The 13942-nt window shown below is 39.5% G+C and overlaps 1 protein-coding gene across 3 annotated transcripts in view; it reads right to left on the bottom strand.

The window, feature by feature from the left end:
• Rab27b (RAB27B, member RAS oncogene family) overlaps positions 1-13942 on the bottom strand; it is a 150334-nt gene continuing 136392 nt past the window's right edge. For all 3 annotated transcript variants that reach the window (XM_048419694.3, XM_085676453.2, XM_048419695.3), the window contains 3 exons: positions 11480-11583; positions 8641-8764; positions 1-6223 (listed from right to left, as the gene is read on the bottom strand). In XM_048419694.3, the coding sequence (XP_048275651.1) occupies positions 6034-6223; positions 8641-8764; positions 11480-11583 (418 nt within the window). In that variant the 3' untranslated portion in view covers positions 1-6033. The remainder of the gene's footprint in view (positions 6224-8640; positions 8765-11479; positions 11584-13942) is intronic.

Here is a 13942-nt window from a genome sequence, read left to right as displayed (position 1 = left end):
TACTTGATAAAAACATATTTTTATTTGAAAAGTATGCAAGAACAGTCACTACATACAGTTCTCAACAACACTACTCAAACCCTGACATCACAAACTCGTGGGAGGCTATGATTTCTGAAGCCACTGAAACTTTGATACAACAAATAATGACCTAAGAGTGTTTGTCAGGAACCACTGCCTGGATTGGAAAATCCACACTCAAAGTCTTCAGTTACACTGAAAGCATTTGACAAAACTGAGATCTATATAGAAAGCAGACAAAACAAACATGCTCAGGTTAAAGAGACGGATAATATTCCTGGAACGGAAATTGCTGAGATACCATGAAACACTTCACTTCAGTGTTGTCAGAAAAACCTACTTTTAGCATTTAAAGTAAAGCAGGATAATTTATTTTTCTTAAGTTCAAATACAAGAATCCTTTAGACATAGAATTTTATTTGTACATGGGATTTTTAACCAACTTGTAATATCCTACGTTGAATCCAACTGGTCTCCTTGAAAGAAATACAAGATGACACATTAATTGAAACAGAGCTCACATTCTTTTCATCAGTAAGATACAGTCTACATTTTCAATCAAATATAGTGACCTCAAGGTGACTGACAATCCATTTAGCAGCCTACTACAGTTATTGTGTTGGTTCTGCTGTTCATCTTAAAATGACAAGTGGCCCAAGTTAGGAGCAAATTTATTATTCTTAGTTTATGAAAATGGTGTCTGTTTATGAAAGGGAACAGTTTCATACATCTCTTTTGAACCTAACTTGAACCCTATGAGTTACTCAATGTTCATTAAGCTCTGTATGAGAGAAACCACATGGTCCTGAAGCTGTCTTTTCTGGCCATTTTATTTACTACCACAGACTCTCCATCAAAGAACATATGGGCAAGAGTCATACGGAACAAAATGATAAGCATATATGAGTAAGTCCCTTACTATATATAGTGTTTGACATGTGGACAACAGTTGCTGGTTAATTGGGGAGCCATTCAGTGAAGGCCAGATGCGCTGGCTCCTGTAGGACTTACTAAGGATCTTGAATGACTAAGTTAGCCAAGAGGCATTAGACACAGTGTAGATGACATCTTAGAAAGGAATACAGGCAGAGAAGCAAATTTAAGCCAAAAGTGATCCGGAAAAATTGACGTTCTTTTAAATAGTTCTACCATTTTGGTACTAGTGTTTTACCTTAGTTTTTTCTCATTATTTTTTCTTAACGATATTTTCATATGTGAAATTACAAAGCATCTCTGTCATAAACTGTTGGTTTAAAGGATGTGGCAATAAAGCATCTTTAAATATTACTGCTTGAAAATGAAAATATAATTATTGAGAATATCAGACTACATGTAGTAAATAAAATATTGCTAAATATCCTAAATATTTGGTAGTTGTTCATTTTGCTTAGCTTAGTTCTAAGGGCGCAAACTCCACTAAGCAGATAAAAATAAAAAGAAAGCATTTCCACAGATATAGTTTTAAAATGTTAAAACTTTTCTTTCTCTACCTAAATGAATCCATGGCCTTCTTCATGATCTCCTATATTGAAATACCTGAACAAGTTAACTTGTCACTCTTAATTTTTTTAGAGTTCTCCATCAATAATGTCATTGTGGTTGGACCCACTTAAGACTTCACTGTCAATATTTTTCTTTTATAAAATCTTCTCTATACCTGACAGTGTTTGTCATTTCTATACTATAAGACGGGCAGTTCCATGCATTGAGATAACTCTCAGTTACTACCAAATACTCATTATCAGTTCTCAGATCTCTGGTCACTTGAGAAATGGGCTAACATCACTGTGGTCAAATACCAGGAAGAAAATATTATAGGGTGAATCCTGAGGCAACCATAGTGAGTTTCTTGGCTTCTTTAAAAATGATAAAGCTTTCTATAAAATATTTGAACTTTACAATGCCACTTTCGGTGCTGCAAAGCTTGGCAGTAGAAAATAAAAACCAGGTTTTCTATCACTTTGCTAAACTTAGCTCCCCCTTCTTCTCCCTGACCCTCTGTTGCCTGAAGACCAAACCGAAGTCCCAAATACACTACTCAGATGCCCTACCTCTGAGCTTACATATCCCAGACCTTTAAGGAGTTACTACATATCTTAGTAAGCCAGATACTTAGAATGTTAGTTCTTTATAGGTTGTGGGTTGGAACATAACTCTAAAATCCTTGATGGATGACAATTTGTCCTCATTTTGGGTGTGATACGCAGCAAGGAAGGCATATTTTTCTAAAGAGATAGGAAGTATAGAAGAATAAATGCTCTCCTTCATAGGTGTTCTGGTTCTTCACTTTGTCTAGGCACACACAGCATCATTGCACAGAGCTGCCTCGGATGCTAATGAGAAGACGCCCCAGTCCCATAAAATCCATCGAATCCCAGCAGACTCACTCCAGAGCTTTCAATGTTTGGAATGAGGCTGTTATTACAGAACTTTAATGTTGTCATGCTATTGTTTATGGTCAAGCTCTTTCTTTCTTTCTTCCTTCCTTCCTTCCTTCCTTCCTTCCTTCCTTCCTTTCTTTCTTTCTTTCTTTCTTTCTTTCTTTCCTTGATACAAAGGACACCACCACATTGATTAAAGCTCTTAAGAAGTCACCTTATCTGTACAGGTTGGCAAGCAATAGCCGTCCAGTAGAACAAAATCACCCACCGATGCATCAAATGTCCCATCTGATTAAAAATTAACGTATGATTACTTTAGAAACTGCTGGCTTTTGTGGATTTTTTTTTTACTTTTGCAGTAAATTGATAGCAAATTGGCTAAAGTAGTAAATTATGAAATTTGAAAGTATTACAGAGCGGTCCAAGTTCACCTGCCAACTTGCAGCACTTTCTCCACCTAGTAACCACTTGTTAGGATGGTCAGGCCAATAGTATGTTCTCTTCACTGTTTTGCATATCTTTCAAAAGCCCATTCTTGTGTTAGATTAAAAATAGCATTATAAAAATCTATTTTTAGCTTGGGTGCTCACCTTCCTAGACCTGGAGGGAGGGGGAGGAACTTAAACTTCCCACAGGGCAGGAAACCCTGACTGCTCTTAGGGATGGAGAGGGAGGAGGGGAGGGAGTGAGGGGAGAGGGAGGGTATTGGGAGGAGGGGAGAAAGTGGAAATTTTTATAAATAAAAAAAAATCTATGGTTGCTCTGAAGAAATGTCTAATCTGGGAAAGGTTAGGAGAAGGGAGTAATAATCCCCAGATTCGAATAATGTTCTTCCATTCTTTGCGGACAGTATCAGCTTGCGTTCCACTATATTATTGTCTCTGTGAGGCATTTCGGAGACCTAAGATTAAAGAAACTGAGTGGTTGGAGATGAAACTGGTCACAGAGGTTTTTGAGGCACTGAGTTTGGGCAGTGTAAACATCGGCCAGTGTAAACAGTCTAGACTTGGGCTCTGTATCACAAAGAAGTACCATGTGCACTGTATACCTCTCAAAACACAATATGCTTCACTGAAAGCATTTGGGAGGTAATTAGGAGGAGGAAACAGCTGAATGGACATGTTGAAGTGAGATAAAAGAAAAAAAACAAACTTCTCTAAAGCAGAATATTCACGGCACCAGGTCGATTTGAAGCTGTATAATGAAATTATTGAATTATCAACTGGAAATCATAGGGAAGAAATTTCCAACAATAGTCAAACAGATTTCAAGGTCAAACATCAAAGTTTACAGACAGAAATATTTCTAGACTAAGTGTTTATAAGTAGACTATTTTCATTGTTGGCAGTTTGAAATGTCAGCCCTCTTGAGTTTATTACCCAATACTTGTCACTCTTACAGGCACATTTCCATATTTATGGGCATCATTGTCCTCTGCTTCATGCTCCAGTTATCCACGATGCTCTTAAAGCAAGTCCTGGAGAGTACTCATCCTGGCAATGAAGGAATCTTGCTACTCTTGGCATAAGCAAATCAATCACGTAGCCAGAAACCGTCCAATGGCAAGGTGAAATCCCTTCACCATTATATGACTCAACCATTCCCTCGTATGGAAATACTGGCACAGTTTGAATCAAAATCAGAAATAGATACATTGACATCAAGACATTCATCAGATTTTGCCACAGCTGTGGGCATTTCTTTCCACTTTATGCTGCAAACTGTTAGCGTTCTCCCTTCATGGCACAGACATTGAGATCGAGAACATCCCAGACAGTGGGAATGGAAGGGAATACTAACCTGGAATCAATCATAGAAGTCGGAGGTGTTGGACTGTTAGCACTGGGAACTCATGAAGGGTGAATCCCGTACAAGCTTCCACGCTGCATTGATAGTGGCACAGTTCTGGACCTAACTTATCTTAAAAACATTTTATGTCGCCATGTCCTTGGCTCTGTTTGTGGTTCTGAAACTGACTGGACAACAGGCGGAAGTAAGCAGGAAGAGCTTTAAGATGGCCCTGGGGTTTTACTTTGCAATGTTTGTAACTTTTTAAAGGAGGCAAGGTATGCAAACGCTTAAGACTGAAACCATTTTAAAGGACCAGAAACTATCCTGTCACCAACTGCAAGCTCAAAGAAAACAGAAACATCGAAGCAATTGGTCTTTGTTATTGGTAAGATTGATTAAAAAATTTAAATACCACTTTGATAGGATTGGCTTATATGTGCGCCAAATTAACATTAACAAAAACTAACACAATATGAGTCTTCACAATGATAAGAATAAGTCAAAGGTAAATAATTCTGTGCTTAATTCCAGGAAGAAAAGACAGCTTCAAGGAAAAATAAAGCCCCCGACTATAGCTTTAGTGAGACGAACACAGATCCATCCTTGTTATTTTCTAAAGAACATCTCAACTCTAGTTATTTTTCCTCTTGACAAAAGAAAAACATTATAACAAAGAAGGAGGCATCACCAATTTCTGGTGACTGATGGCGTGAAAATCCAGCAGGACCATAGTTACTGGTTCATAATTATTTTGGAGTTATTGATCCATGAACATACATCCATTGCTGTAATTGCTTCGACACAGGGATGAGTGTGGTTAAGAGGGAAAAGACAACTTAGAATTTCTAGTTGCTTTGAAAGGAAGCAAAACCCACAATTAACAATCACTCGTTATTTTCTACCACCAACAATTTTTTTTTATTTAGAAACATTAAGACTAAATCTTAAGTTTTCTTGACTACATTTGTAAGGTATATTCAATAAATATGATTTATTTTTTCTTGTGACTCCATAAGAATTTGATAGAAAAATAGAAGTAAAATGTGACCTTGACGGTGCTAAAAGTCTGAATCATTTGAATTGGAGCCTTGGAGGCATTTTCAGTCTCAGCTTCTAATCTGCTTCAGTGAAATTTGGCTAAGTGACCTTCTCAGACTTTTCTCAAAGATCCATTTAATTTTACCTGTTCCACTGCCATATTTCCACGTTTCATTTTTCTTCAGAGAATGTCTCTCATACTTTTTCCTCCATGGTCCTATCCTTGTCTTTCTGTCATTTGTGAAAAATATACAAACAGCATTATTACACAATTTCCTACGGTAAGTCTAATGTTCACCCACTCGCAACCTTAACAGTGCAGCTAACTGGGCAAATGTGGCCTTATTAATGAGCCACACGGAATTGTTTGTTAGGTGTCTTCCCCAGTGCAAATATAGAAGTATGAGTCAGACTCCATATAAGCAGCAGTGAACAAATATCATCTTTTCATATTGTTTTTTAGTTAGCCTAGTCCTTCCTCCAGGCTGATAGTGATATGTGCTTAATTTTAAAACTCACTGATACCTCTTTTCATATACACAACTTCTTTACAAAAATACAACCAATCATCCATGATGGTGAGACCATCTTAGGAAACTTTTCACTTTTGTTTGGAAGGGACTCAGGAGGACAGCACAGTTCTTTTAATACTAGTGACTACTCTGGGTTATTAAAATAGATTGGGGCAGGAAGAAAAGACATGCCATCGCTCGAGATCTACTCAACAACAACTTTGTGGTTTGCATTATTTCAGGGTGTACTGTTTGAGCACAGGCTTCAACACGGGTTCCTAGAAGAGTCTCTAGCAGGTACATTTCTTTTCTGATGGCTTTTCTACATCCAACTTTCCAGAATTTCCACCGTTGACAGTGTCCGGGACCTGCGTCTTCTCTACACATTGCTCCATTCTCTTCATTATTAAGTCCAGAAGGATTTCCACAGACTTCTCTACATTCTGTCCTGTTGCTGCGCTTGTTTCAAAGTATGGGATGCTAACACAGAGAAACAAAACACAGATTTTTTTTTTCAAATTGACCTGTAAAATTATATCCATGAATCATATGTAAGATGTTATTTTGAGGTGCACATGCATCATACAGTGATTGACTCTAACTAATTAACAAATGTATCACTTCATAAGGTTATTATAGCTTATTACTATCCAACGTCCAATACATTCTTCAAGAATACATACTACCATCAATAAATACAGTCACCAGATTGTGACATTGTGAACTTACTATATTCTTAAATACTGCAGATTGTAATATTCTTATACAAAACTATTTTAAAGTGGATTTGGGGTTTATTTTTTAAAAGCTTTTATTTTTATTTATGTGTGTATACATATGCATGAATGTACGTGTGTGTGTGCGTGTGTGTGTGTGTGTGTGTGTGTGTGCATATGCCTAAAGAAGCCAGAAGAAGGTGTCAAAACCCTTGAAGCTAGAGTTACAGGTAGTTAGAAGCCACCTGACATGGATGCTGAACACCAAACCGGTTCTCTGAAACGATGCCAAGTGTTCTTCATGACTAAGCCATCTTTGCAGTCCCAGCGATGAGGTTAATTAAGGACCAGGAAGTCTGCTACAAGATTCTGTCTCCTAGAAATGACAGGGAAGCTATGTCTATGATCCTTCAACAATATAGCTACCTAAATAAAAGCTGGGAAATGACAGCACCATTCAAAATGTCAGTGTGGACAGGAAATTGCAGGGGGCTCACCCCTAGACAAAGAGCGATAGTTGATGAAGGATTGCCAAGAGAGGAAGAATTAGGCTTCCCCCGAGAGGAGTACCCTAAATGCTTATTCAATTCCAACAGGTCAGCCCCACTGCCTCCAAAATACACACGAACAACACTAAACAAACTCAGCAGGTTGTATTTATATACAGGGAAATAATGATGTAATTACATTTTAATTTTTAAAGTTTTATTCTTTAAGAACAAGGATTTTGGCATAAATTTAAGTTGAGCACAAGGGTTCACAGAAAGAGAGGTACCTAGGGAACAGAGAACCACCCAGCCATTATAGGGGACTCCTCAAGAAAAAGCAGTCTCACACAAGATTTTAATGACTTAATGAGAAATGGTTGGGTTTTTTTGTTTGTTTTGTTTTGTTTTTTATGAGGAGATCAGAGGAGATACCAGACACACAGTGAATGCCATGCAATATATGGCTGGCAAAGAAATCTTAGTGTCAGGTTTTGTTGGCAAGTTGGAAACCTTGTTTGCTTGCTTGTTTGTTGGTTTGTTTTCACTAAATAAAAACCGGTGAGTTCTTTGACGCTGTCATGACCCAGTGGCCGGGAGACCACTAGAGGAGGCAGTGGGCAAGCTGAAGCCAAGGCATCATCACTGCTTTAACACAATGCAGTAAACAAAACCAGGAGGAGAAATGCCTAAACCAGTGGTCAGTAGTACCACAGCCACTTCACGGTTGGCAGCATCGCTACCATTTTACTTCCCTCTGGTCAATCACCTAGAAATTTGGTTTCAAAATGCCACATCTACTGAGTAGAATAGTCATGGGAATATAAGCTGCCTTTATTTAGAATTAACAGCATCAAGAAGATCGAAACTTTAACGATCCAAATGAGCTCTTTCTAGCAAATGATATAACCACTTAAAGATTAATAGTCACTGACAGATTTTGTCATGGAAGTCAACCTGCAAGTACGTGGGCTGCTTTTGTTTGAGTTCATTTTCAGCTGCCAGCCAAGTCTACTCAGGAAGATGGCTGCATCAGATACTGTTCCTGTCTCACCTAAGTAACTGTTAAGTGAGAGGCAGTAAACTACATAGTTTACAATTATAAGCCTTAATCTAGATTTCTTGGACTAAATTTAAGCTGTGCTCCTTAGTAGCTACTTAGTCTTCTACCCAGTGCTTAATCATTCTGTGACTCCCCTCTTATACAAAGGGTGGTGACTCCAGTATCACCTACACATGGCTATGAAGAGCTCAATGAGCCGACGTTTAGCAACAATTGCAGGTGTGTGATAAAGACTCAAAACATGTTAGATGCTCTTATTAATATGACGTCTGGAAGGTGTGTGTGTGTGTGTGTGTGTGTGTGTGTGTGTGTGTGTGTGCTGTAGGCTTGCTTGCTTGTGAGTATCACTGACTAAATCTGGAGTTATTGATTTATCTAGACTAGCTGGCTAATGAACTTCATCTCTTCTCCCAGCATTGGGGTGACAGCACATTCCAACATAGTCAGCTATTTCATTGGTGCTAGGGATCCAAACTGAGGCCCCCACTCGACCCAGTGAGCCACCTCCCCTACCTGGGAAGTCTTTTTAATTCTCTGCTATTTCTGATCCAAGGGGATTCCGTCAGCTGTCTATATCATGGCTCTGTTTCCCCCGTGTACGAGGTCAGATGGTTTCCAATGAAACTGACTTACCCATATTTTTCAGCCAGCTCCCGGGCTTGCCGTTCGTTGACTTCCCTTTGGTCTGGCAGATCTGCCTTGTTGCCGATTAATACTATGTCTGGGTTTTCACAGTAAGCATTTGCTTGTAGTTGGCCTTGGTTAAAAAAAAAAAAAAGCCAATGGAAGCAGTGATTTAGTCACAAGCAAGTGATGTCGAAGAACTGCTGCTACTCCAGATTCCTAACCCAGCTGCTCCTCGCTGATCAGCTCGGTCATCTCTCCTCATAGTTTCTCTATCTATAAAATGGAACTGATGCCTCGCAAATTACAGATAGTAATGCTGACAGGTACACAGGAAATACCTGAACCAATAGCTAAACATGCTCACCTATACCTGGGAGCTTACCCCTCTGACCCAAGAGGCTTCCTGTCATTGGTTCCTCAGATGCAAATATCAGGCTGGATCTAAACCTTCCACTTGCAGATGCTAGGACATGTTTTTCATGTATGTTCATTTGCTGCATTAGATGGCGGCTCTGTTCCCCTCTCCTGACATCAAAGTGATGATCTATGGAATGAACGGGTCTTGAAAAACCGAAAATTCATGCAAAAACAAATTTAAGACAAAATCTTTTTTTTCTTTTCCTTGAGACAAACGTGTGTGTGTGTGTGTGTGTGTGTGTGTGTGTGTGTGTGTGTGTGAGAGAGAGAGAGAGAGAGAGAGAGAGAGAATAGGAGATGGAGAAAACGAACTAACAAAGGAAGGAATGAAAGAAGCATGATGTGGAAAGAAGAGAAGGAAGGAGGAAGTGAGGGAAGGAAATGAAGGGAAACAGAGGCCATGACACCTGTATCTTCCACCTCATTAAGGCCTGCTATATGTCACGTTGCCACAACAGGATGAGGCACATAAAGATTTATTCTGCAGTATAAATTATCTGAGTGTTAGAAACTCAGAGGTTATTAGACATAGCAATTAATTATCTTAAATCCCAATACTATCTTCCGGGAGACTTGAGGGAGAGGACCATCTGCCTTGAAAAATGCCAAACAAACCATTCTCTGAAAGAATCTAATAATCTTATTAGTTCCTTGTCTCATCAGAATCTAATCATAGTACCAGAATTTGGATAAGGACATACAACATTCAAAGGAAATAAAGACAGATCCTAGGGTAAACAGTAATTTGGAGAGGCAATTAAAAAAGTCAGGCTTTGTTGATATTTCCCTATTGGCTGCAACTGGTTACTGAATTCACATTCAAATCACCCACAAAATTTTACCTATTGCTATATTTAGTGCATCATTAATTTTACCTAGCTGTATTTGCTGCATTATTCATTTTGTATAATGTGCTGTGTAAGTAGAACTGGAGCAATATAGACGGACGGATGTAGCAAGAGTCTGAACATACACCGTGTGCCAGGGAAGGTGCAGCGTGGCACTGGAAGAAATAGGCGAAGCCTACTCTTTCTCAGTGCGTGTATTCTGCTCTAGAAATAACAAAAGACACAAGTCAACGCAAAAACCTGTCAAGATGCCGGGTGGTGGCAGTGTCCAAAGGAACTGTATGGTGTTGAGAGAACACTGAGTGACGACCAGCACTGCACTAGGTGAAGTGGCAGATCAGGAAAGGTCTCTGAAGAGAGAAATAAAGTCTGGGCAAATCTGGGGAAGGAAGGCAGTATCACAGGGAGGTCAACTTACAGAAGAGAAATCCCGGCAGACAGGACAGGAAGGGTGAGTATCTTTAGGAGGAAGTGGGTTTTGGTTTTCTGAGTGCGGCTGAGGGTCAGTAATTAGAGATTCGGGAAGAAGGAACAGCCAGGCTTTACAGTTTTCATGCATGTAGCTGAAGGGCTTTGGCTTTTATTCCAAGCTAAATATAAAGTCATAGGCTCTGAGGGCTTCTGAGAAAGGAACTAGGGACTGAGGCTGGACATTTCTCTATCTGAATTGCCTTCATGTTTGAACAACTTATATAATGATTTTTGCATATGTTCATGTGTATGTACATATATACATATGGGTGTATATATACATATGAGTATATATGTATGCATATGGGTATATACAAGTATATGTACCAATATATGCTTTCCTTTGGAGATCAAAACTCAATGCCATTCTATTCTTCAGGTGTCATTTGTCTACTTGTTCCTTGGGATACCTCTGAGATCTTGTGAATCTAGTGACTGGCCAGGGAGCCCTGAGGAACCTCCCATCTCCACCTTTGGAGATGGGAGTCGAATTGCATCCTACCACTATTGCCACCTTTGCACATGTCTGAGGATTGAACAGAGATCCTCATGCATGCACAGCAAGCATTTCACTGACTGAGCATCCTGCTCATTCCCCTTTAACATTTCATTCAAGTAACACCTTGTGAGAGCTGTGTGGTCCCTGCACCAAGCCTTGTCAGCATGGCCGCTTACTCCTTGAAGCATTACGTGTTTGGTTTGCACTTTCACCCTTGAGCTTCTCTGAGTGCTAGTGTCCCTTCTCAGGAAACACTGTGAATGTTCTCTCTGTCTTGCGTCTTCAAGTTTAACACCATGCATGCTATCTTTTACCTTGTAAAAATCCTCGAGACTTACTGGGCAAATGTAACTAATGTCCGCTTCACTACAATACTGAAAACCTTAGGACTGAGATAGTCACATAGGTTGTCTCTAAGGAAAGTGTCCAAGGAAAACAGAATTCTATCCCCTGTTGCTTATTGACACAACACCCCTCTGAAGGTGACACAGTGCACACTCTGCTCATCTTCTCAGAGTTAATTCGTGGCTGCACTCCCACAAGGCAAGCAAGCAAACAGAGTTGCAGAGCCCCAAACAAGCCATCCATGAGCATCACAAAGCCCACTTACTCATCCAGTTCCTGACATTCAGAAAGCTCTGTTGACTGGTGAGGTCGAACATTAGCAGGAAGCCCATGGCATCTCTGAAAAAGGCAGTGGTCAGACTCCGGAACCTGCCAACAAAGCACAGTGACCAGTTCTCAGTTTACAAACTCACACTCGCAGGACCAACAACACTGTTTCCATTACATACATGCTGTCTCCACGACAACCCCTTACCTTACTCTATGGACATGTGAGACCAGGCCAGAAGATGGCTGTAGGGCAGGGAGAGGGCATCTCCTTGCAGATTGTTTTTTAAAAACCCTGTTCAGGCTCTATGAGGCCATGGCACTAATAGAGAATTTCATTTGGTCACTAACTTGCCACCGTGGCCTCTTGGAATCATTTTCTTTTTTGACTTATGGTCTCCTTGGGCCACAATTAAAATCTTATCCCATTTATAATGGACTTTAACTTAGACTATTCTGACGTGGAATGTCCTTCTGTATATGTGTTACCTCTATTGATTGATAAATAAAGCTGTTTTGGTCAGTGACTTAGCAGAGTACAGCCAGATGGGAAATCCAAACAGAGATAGATAGATAGATAGATAGATAGATAGATAGATAGATAGATAGATAGATAGATAAATAGATAGATGGTGGAGTTGAAGAGATGGCACATAGCTGCCGAAGGAGAAAGATGCCAGAACATTGCCAGTAATCCACAGCCGCGTGGCGATACATAGATTAGTAGAAATGTAGTAGAAATGGGTTAATTTAAGATGCAAGAGTTATCTAGGAATATGCCTGAGCCATTGGTCAAACAGTGTTGTAATTAATATAGTTTCTGTGTGATTATGTGAGACTGGGTGGGACAGAAATTTCTGTCTACAAATGATGCCCAAATGTTTGGCAAGAATTTCCACATAAAGCCTGAGAAAGCTTAAATGTAAGGATTCTAGACAGATAAGAGCATAGTCATGTGTAGCTTCTTGGTAACCATCTTATTTCTCCGGTGGGCTTTGTTTGTTAGAGGCAAGCCAAGGCACAGCTCCTTTAAGAGAGGCTCTCTGGCTCAGCTTTAGCTGCAAAAAAACTTGCCACTCTTTTTTAAAGAAGCCTTGTCACCAAACACTTAAATGGTGTTTATGAGTAGTCAAAGGCATGTTTCTTGGTAGTGGCAAGAACCTTGAAATTCCACAGACTTGTGGCAATAGACATGGCTCCCGCCAGTACCTCCACCATGAAGCTAGACTCTCAGGAAGCTAAGGAATGGGGTGAAGTTCTTTAAAAAAGAAATAGTTGGCACACACTTTTAATCCCAGCACTTGGGAGGCAGAAGCAGGCAGATCTCTGTTAGTTCAATGACAACCTGGTCTACAGAGTGAGTTCCAGGACAGACAAAGATACACAGAGAAACCCTGTCTCAAAAAAATCAAAAATTTTGAAATAAAATAAAAGAAATAGAGTAATAAATATAAAAATTAAAATTAAAATAAAATAAAAATTATCCATAAAGATGGAAAATACACAGAGAGTATTGATATTGCATGTTAGTGTGTTGTCTTTGAATTGTTTGACTGTGGAGGAAGGAGCAACGGCTGCTAAAAGACATTTTATTATCAATGCCGCTGGATTAATCCAACCTATACATTTTGAAAATGCCTTGACTTTATATTTTAAGTCAGAAGATACGTTACTTTAAAGAAGAGATTTTGCTTTTGTTTCCACAGGAATGAGAGGTTGTGGATTCTTTCTTGGTTGAAAAAAATAAGGTTTGGTCAAGGAAGACCCCCCCCCCCCGAAAAATCTCCAGTGGGAATGAATAGCCCAGATGATCCAATGTTTCAGAGTACCTCTGTTTCAGTTTCTTCTGAGTTCTGCATTCAGAACAGTTTCAAGGCTGTTGACTGAGAAGATCCAGCCTCACAGAATACTCCAGTCAGGATTTGACCACAATCTTAAATTTTCTTTGGGTCTACATAAGATTACCAGCACCTACAATCAATGGAAAATAGCCTAGAAAACTACACCCATATTCCGAAAAAAATAGGTTATGGATGTTATGGACAATGGTCAGGAAAAAAAGTTAAACAAAGGAAATTAGGTTTAAGGTCTTATTTGGAAAAGAAAAAAAGGGACACTGATGCGGGATAATGCTTTTGTACACTGTAAAGATTTGTCACTTGTATTGGTTTAATAAAAGGCTGATTGGCCAGTACTCTGGCAGGAAGTCTAGGTGGGCCAACCACACTAAGAGAATTCTGAGAAGAGGAAAGACAGGGACACAATCACTAGCCAGATGCAGAGGAAGCAAGATAAGAATGCCTTTCTGAGAAAAAGTTCCAAGTCATGTGGCTAAACATAGACAAGAATTAAGTCTTAGTTAATAATAAGCCTGAGTTAATAGGCCAAACAGTTTGTAATTAATATAAGCCTCTGTGTTTTCCTTTGGGACTGAATAGCCACAGGACCAGGTGGGACAGAA

This window comes from Myodes glareolus, chromosome 13 (genome assembly GCF_982192425.1).
Source record: "Myodes glareolus chromosome 13, mMyoGla1.1, whole genome shotgun sequence".
NCBI classification, from domain to species: domain Eukaryota; kingdom Metazoa; phylum Chordata; class Mammalia; order Rodentia; family Cricetidae; genus Myodes; species Myodes glareolus.
This window is presented reverse-complemented; position numbering and strand designations above follow the sequence as displayed.